Source organism: Carassius gibelio, chromosome B16 (assembly GCF_023724105.1).
Source record: "Carassius gibelio isolate Cgi1373 ecotype wild population from Czech Republic chromosome B16, carGib1.2-hapl.c, whole genome shotgun sequence".
Lineage (NCBI taxonomy): Eukaryota > Metazoa > Chordata > Actinopteri > Cypriniformes > Cyprinidae > Carassius > Carassius gibelio.
Window position 1 is genome coordinate 1,911,155 of NC_068411.1, and position 7,899 is coordinate 1,919,053.

The 7,899-nt window shown below is 37.4% G+C and overlaps 1 protein-coding gene across 1 annotated transcript; it reads left to right on the forward strand.

Moving 5' to 3' along the window:
• Positions 1-1,302: 1,302 nt before the first annotated feature.
• On the forward strand, positions 1,303-4,901 carry LOC127974376 (C-C chemokine receptor type 5). The gene is made up of 2 exons (XM_052577585.1): positions 1,303-1,466; positions 1,620-4,901. The coding sequence occupies exons 1-2, from the start codon at positions 1,390-1,392 to the stop codon at positions 2,695-2,697; spliced, it is 1,155 nt and encodes a 384-aa protein (XP_052433545.1). The 5' UTR covers positions 1,303-1,389; the 3' UTR covers positions 2,698-4,901.
• The last annotated feature ends 2,998 nt before the right edge of the window (positions 4,902-7,899 follow it).

Genomic DNA, 7,899 nt, shown 5'->3' on the forward strand with positions numbered 1-7,899 from the left:
TTCCATCTCCTACGTGGGACTCGATACTGGCGGTGGGGCGCAGGTGCAGCTCATCTCCAATCACTACACCTGGCCTCACTCCTCGTTCCCACGCCTCTCGGCCCCGCCCCACTCGCCACACACATTATACGTAGTGGTTTTTTGGATAGAGTAACACTCACCAAATCGTTTTTGAGCTGAAAAAGGGTTTCTGGAATTCAGTCTGGAACGATGTGAGGTGAGAAGCTCTATTGGGGTCACAGCACCAAAACAGTTGGAAGCTCAGAAGTGAAGACCAGGAGACTCTTGTGTATATTCAGTAGGACTCTTTATTGAGAATGTGCCGCGTGGCTCTGCAGTCAACAAAAATCTAGCTAAGTTAGTGATACATTGTAGTTTATATACATTTGTTTTAAAGGATGTTAACATTGATAACAAGGGACAGAATGCACATGAAAAAGCACAATACACACACACACACACACACTATGTTGCCTAGGACTTTTGTAATGCTTTCCTGACGGGCCTTCCTGCATGTACTATCAAGCCTCTACAACTAATGCTTTGTGCTGTTTTTACATTTAACCAGGTGACTGTGTCGTGACAAACTGATTGTTTAAAATGGACTCTGAGTGTGTTTGTAGTTTGACACACTGATGAAGGCTTGTTAGTCACAATGCTTCAGTGTATGTAAATACATGAGAATAAAGGATTTTTATTTTTCACAATACTTCTGAATGCCTTGGAGTTAAGTGTTTTGGAGTTGTGTTTTTTTATTTAGTTTGTTTGCTTGCTTGCTTTTTTTTATGATGATGAATTAAGAAATTCTGCACCCAAATATAACCTATTTATGGACTGTATATCCTAGTAGCATATTTTTTTTTTTTTTTTTTTTTTTTTTATTCTTCATAATAACTTTTGTGCTCCGCAGAAGACAAAATAAAACGGACAGACAGAAAAACAACATTGCAACATTGCTTTTTTTTCTAAGAAAAATATTTGTTAGTTTCCTCTTCAGATTTGCTAACATGTAAGAAATGAGTTGTGAAACCAGATCTGTTCTGCTTTCCTTCATTTTAAGTGTCACAAACTGCTCTATTAAAAATTAATAGATTTTATACATTTTGAAATTAGGGATATATTCTTTAATATTTGTAAGAAATTTTTACATATTACACTTTTCATCAAAGACAATTACAAACTCAGAACATTAGAACGTATATAGTTGTAAGACCTCGTTTTCTCTTGGAGAGTTAACAGACTTTGTGAAACTGTTGATGAAACTGTTGCAAGATCCTTTCTTAATTTATACAGAGGAAGTGTTATCCAGTAGTAGCTTGGGTTGACTGCAGATAGTTTTTTCCACTAATACATTTCTTTGCCTTTGTTTTTGGATAGAAGTCCTTTATCATGAACAGGACCCCTGCACTCTGTCCACGGACAATGATGGTAACCAATAGTCCTCTTTATCATCATATCTTATCCAGGTAAGGTCACAGCACATATTAAAATTAAAATACATGATTAAATTACACTTAAGTAGTACATAAAGATTATGTACAATGAATAACTGTCAAAAGTGGAGTTCTGTTTTCCTTAGTTTCTTTCTTTTTCTTTTTTTTATTTGATTCCAACTATAGTGAAAATGGGACATTGGATGATGAGCCGGATACTGATACACCATATGACTATTATGACTACTACGCTGGATATGTCGATTTGTCTGGATTTTCCTGTGTTTATGAAGATCATGGAGCTAGCATTCTTCCTGTGCTATACTCCCTGTTTTTTGTGATGGGCCTTCTGAGTAACACAATGGTGATCTGGGTGGTATTGATGGGTGTGAAGCTGAGAAGTATGACTGACATCTGTCTTCTGAACCTGGCTTTAGCTGACATGCTCTTGGTCTGCTCCCTCCCCTTCCTGGCACACTATGCCAGAGACCAGTGGATTTTTGGAGATGTTATGTGCACTATGGTCCTCAGTGTCTACCACATTGGATTCTATAGTGGAATATTCTTTATCGTACTGATGAGTGTTGATCAGTACTTAGCTGTAGTTCATGCTGTGTTTGCCCTGAGAGTCAGAACAAGGACATATGGGATCTCAGCAAGTGTGGTCACATGGATTGTTGCTGTTTCTGCATCCTTTCCCGAATTGATGCACCTAAAAACCACAGAAAACAATCAAAAAAAATATTGCATATCTTGCCCAACAAATGATCAAAATTCTTACCTTTCTTCAAGGACTTTTGGTATCTTGAAAATGAATGTCTTGGGTTTAATTCTACCTCTTATTGTGATTGGATTTTGTTACTCAATGATTTTAAAGAGACTCTTGACAGCTCATTCTACCAGGAGGCAGTCCATGCTCCTTGTCATCATGGTGATGGTGGTCTTCTTATGCTGTTGGGCTCCATACAATATCACAGCTTTTGTGAAAGCCTTAGAACTGAATGAGCTCATAACTCAATCTTGTGACAGGAGTAAGGCAATCAATCTAAGTCTGCAAATTACAGAAGCTTTGGCTTATTCACACAGTTGCCTAAACCCCATTTTTTATGTGTTTGTGAGAGAGAAATTTAGAAGGCATCTTTTCAAACTCCTGTACAGGACACCTTGGACTAGACTACCATTTGTAAAGAAATACATTACACAGGCCACTGTATCTGTTTATTCACATGGCACCAATGATGAGAGAACTAGTACAACAGTTTAAATTTGAAAAAGACAGTCAAAAATATTTTTTTTAAGCAGGGTAGTCCTGCAACTGTGCAACTGGTGCGCCCAAAACATAATTCCTTATAATGCATATAGGCGGGGGCCAAGATGGCGTCTTGCTGAGTAGATCTGTTATTTGCACCTGTTCTAGTTAGGGGAGGATTTTTTTGGTCAACGGGTCATTATTTTGCCCCTATGGCGGATGATTTTATTCATTAAAAGCTGCAAAACAAAAGCTAGATCCCGCCTTTGAATTTAATGGGCAAAAAAAAAAACAGTTAATAGGAACCTGCTTGCCACGTGGAATTTGGACAGTCTGATGTCTTGTGAATCTCTTGAACAAAACATGGATGTCTCCATGCCTGAATCCGGAGAAACCTCCCTAAGATCACAAGATAAGTTTGAAAAGGATTTTGACGGATGTGCTACACCCAGCAAAAGTCCTCCTGGAAAAAAGAAAAAAGCTGATAGTGCTGTATCACTTACCAAGATATTCGACGCAATTCAGTCCCTGAACTCCAAGCAAGACGCGGTTTTTCAAAAGATAACTCACATCGAGAACTCCATTGAGATCACAACTGCGGCTGTTAACTCTTTATCTGACACCGTCAATCGACTCCTTTCAGATGTTGCCACTCACGGCGAAAGGATCGGTAAGGCCGAAACTTCGATACAACACATGCAACAGGAGAATGTATCTCTCAAGTCTAGAGTCGAAGAGCTAGAAAGATACAGCTGCAGATGGTGTTTGAAATTGCTTGGAGTGAAAGAACGTGACGAAGAAAATGTCTGAACGATCACCATCAATCATCTTGCCAGGGTGGTCCCGCGAATCAAAGATAAGCTGGAGGAGGCTATGGATGTGGTCCATCGTGTAGGCAAACAACGACCAGATGGCTCGCCGAGACACATCATCATTAGATTCGCCACACGGAGGTACTGCGACATCTTATGGATGGAAGCTAAGAATTCTCTCTATCTGAGAGAGAGCACACTCTCTATGTAAAGGAATCCAAAGCGGACATTGACAGTCGGAATAAACTTTGGCCCCTTGTCCTGGCGGCACAGAAGGAGGGAAAGAAGGCCGGCTTCAGCAGTCCCTTTGATGTTATCAATAACAAGAGAATCGCTGCCAATTAAGCACAGCATCCGTAAACTGACTACAGTTTTCCGGTCACGTTCGATTAATTTTTTTTCTGCACGTTTGCCCAGTTATATCGTTTACTTTCTTCTAAGGGCTTTTCGACCTTAATATACTACTAATTTCCAGATCCTTCTTAAAGGAAACAGCGTTAGTTACAGAACTTTCATGTTAGGTGTTCAATAGCTACACTTTGTGGTTGTCATTTTCGTTTTCTTTCTTTTTCCCTCTCATAATTTATCACACCTTTATTTTTTAATAGACAATTTCAAGTTTAAACAGCTGAACATTGTTTCTTTAAATGTGCGGGGCTTAAGAGATGACATTAAAATGGGGTGATATGGTTTATTTTAGTCATGGGTCAAATAATTCAGCTGGTGTTCTTATTTTAATTCATACATTTAAAGGAGATATTGTTAATTCTATGTCCTCCCCTGAAGGCAGATGGGTTATTCTAACTGTTAAATTAGATAATGCCATCTTTATTATCTGTAATACAGGTCCTTCTCAAAAAATTTGCATATTGTGATAAAGTTAATTATTTTCCATAATGTAATGATAAAAATTAAACTTTCATATATTTTAGATTCATTGCACACTAACTTAAATATTTCAGGTCTTTTATTGTTTTAATACTGATGATTTTGGCATACAGCTCATGAAAACCCAAAATTCCTATCTCAAAAAATTAGCATATCATGAAAAGGTTCTCTAAACATGCTATTAACCTAATCATCTGAATCAACTAATTAACTCTAAACACCTGCAAAAGATTCCTGAGGCTTTTAAAAACTCCCAGCCTGGTTCATTACTCAAAACCGCAATCATGGGTAAGACTGCCGACCTGACTGCTGTCCAGAAGGCCATCATTGACACCCTCAAGCGAGAGGGTAAGACACAGAAAGAAATTTCTGAACGAATAGGCTGTTCCCAGAGTGCTGTATCAAGGCACCTCAGTGGGAAGTCTGTGGGAAGGAAAAAGTGTGGCAAAAAACGCTGCACACCTAGAAGTGTTGACCGGACCCTGAGGAAGATTGTGGAGAAGGACCGATTCCAGACCTTGGGGGACCTGCGGAAGCAGTGGACTGAGTCTGGAGTAGAAACATCCAGAGCCACCGTGCACAGGCGTGTGCAGGAAATGGGCTACAGAGAAGCAGCACTGGACTGTTGCTCAGTGGTCCAAAGTACTTTTTTCGGATGAAAGCAAATTTTGCATGTCATTCGGAAATCAAGGTGCCAGAGTCTGGAGGAAGACTGGGGAGAAGGAAATGCCAAAATGCCTGAAGTCCAGTGTCAAGTACCCACAGTCAGTGATGGTCCGGGGTGCCATGTCAGCTGCTGGTGTTGGTCCACTGTGTTTTATCAAGGGCAAGGTCAATGCAGCTAGTTATCAGGAGATTTTGGAGCACTTCATCTGCTTCCATCTGCTGAAAAGATTTATGGAGATGAAGATTTCGTTTTTCAGCACGACCTGGCACCTGCTCACAGTGCCAAAACCACTGGTAAATGGTTTACTGACCATGGTATAACTGTGCTCAATTGGCCTGCCAACTCTCCTGATCTGAACCCCATAGAGAATCTGTGGGATACCGTGAAGAGAAAGTTGAGAGACACAAGACCCAACACTCTGGATGAGCTTAAGGGCGCTATCCAAGCATCCTGGGCCTCCATAACACCTCAGCAGTGCCACAGACTGAATGCCTCCATGCCACGCCTCATTTAAGCAGTCATTTCTGCAAAAGGATTCCTGACCAAGTATTGAGTGCATAACTGAACATAATTATTTGAAAGTTGACTTTTTTGTATTAAAAACAATTTTCTTTTATTGGTCTGATGAAATATGCTAATTTTTTGAGATAGGAATATTGGGTTTTCATGAGCTGTATGCCAAAATCATCAGTATTGAAACAATAAAAGACTTGAAATATTTCAGTTGGTGTGCAATGAATCTAAAATATATGAAAGTTAAATTTTTATCATTACATTATGGAAAATAATGAACTTAATCACAATATGCTAAAAGGACCTGTATTTATGGGTTTAACTCACACTCTATGAATAACACCTTTTTCACTGACATTTCTCTTATTCTATCTCAATTGTTGAAAACCTCCCCAAATGCCAAGTTTATAATCGTGGGAGATTTTAATGAAGTCCCCGATGATTTAATAGATAGATTTCCAACGAAAGTAAGACCTCACTCTCAATGCTTTAATATAATTGATTCCTTGTACAAAGATCTATCTTCTATTCGTGGTGCTACTTTAATACTAATTAATTTGAATATACATGGAGTAATGTGTCGAAGTCCTTAAAATCGAGAATTGACCTATTTCTTATTTCATTCATTCTGCTACAACATGTTCAAGATATCTCCTATCATTATGCTCCATTTTCAGATCGCCTTCTGATTGTGTTGTCTTTACAGACTGTTCATAAACCCAGCTGCCTCCGTAGATATTGGAAACTTAACAACTCTTTATTAGAAGATAACATATTTACAAAAAATATTGAAACGTTAGCCACCAACATCTTTAAGTCAGAGAAATCAGATTATGCATCTCAATGGGAGTTATTTAAATTCAAATCCAGAGAATTAGCTATTAGGAGAAGTATAGAATTGAAAAAAGACAGAGATTGCATGGAAACAGAACTATTAAACAAAACTGATACATTTTGGAAAGTTCAGACACTCTCTCAAACACAGCAAAGTGAACTCCAGTCCTCAAAATTAAAACTTGATGACTTGTATATTAGCAAGGCCACAGGAGCTTTTGTGCATTCAAAAGCTAGATGGATAGAAAAGGGAGAGAGGAATATAGCCTATTTTTTGCCCTTGAAAAAATAAATTTTAAGAGAAATTCTTAGTCTGCATTATAAATTAAAGAAACCATATGCAAGGATCCTAAACTAATTTCAGATTTTGTCAGCTCCTTTAATGAAAAACTTCATCAGTCTAACTTTAATTATGACCTTTGTAAATCATTTACTAATGACATTCAGGATTTTATTCCATTAATCAGTAATGACTTCAAAAAACGTGACTCTGACCTTAAGAAGGAGCAATTACTGTCAGTTCTCCAATATATGAAAAAGGGTAGGAGTCCTGGTCCAGATGGTCTTTCAATTGAATTTTACCAACACTTTTGGAAGGTATTGGAAGAAACCCTTTTCTTATTGTTCAATGAATGTATTAAAAAAAGGATATGGTCACAACTATGAAACAAGGATTAATCTCCTTGATTCCTAAACCAGATAAAGTGCTAAAATGGCCAAAATATAGATAATTGGAGACCTATCACTCTATTAATTATAGACTATAAATTGTTTGCACTAGTATATGCAAAAAGATTAAAATCCGGAATAGATGAACTCATTAATGCGACTTTTCGTTTCATGAAAAATAGGCACATTAGTAATAACATCTGCCTTATAATTGACCTTCTAGACTATTCTGATCAAATTGATTCAGGGCCTCTTATTGTCTTATTAGATTTTTGTAAAGCCTTTGACACCATCGAACACTCCTTCTTACTCCACTCACTGAAAGATTTTGGTTTTGGCAATAATTTCATTGATGTCATAAAAATGCTTTTTAAAGATATTAATAGCTCTATTATTCTTAATATGGGAACCTCTAAAAGATTTGGGATTCATCATGGCATACGACAAGGCTGTCCAATCTCTCCTTTTTTGTTTTTTATTAGTGGCTGAACTTCTTTCTATTCACATTTGGAATAATCATAACATTCTGGGACTGAAAATATTTGATAGAAAAATAAAAATTTCTCAATTGGCAGATGGCACTGCTTTATTTCTGAAAGATAAAGAGCAAGTTAAAACAGCCCTGGAATGTATATTTAAATTTTCCAGAACTCTGTTAAATACCTTGGCATTCATATTTCTAAAAATAAACTTACACGTGAACAACTGAATTTTATGTATATATATATTGTCAAGGATTTGTTTGATGAAAATGGAAATGTTTTGTCTTATGAAGATTTTATGTTTATTTACAATTTCCCCATTCCATTTAAAGAGTTTCAGCAAGTTGTTAAA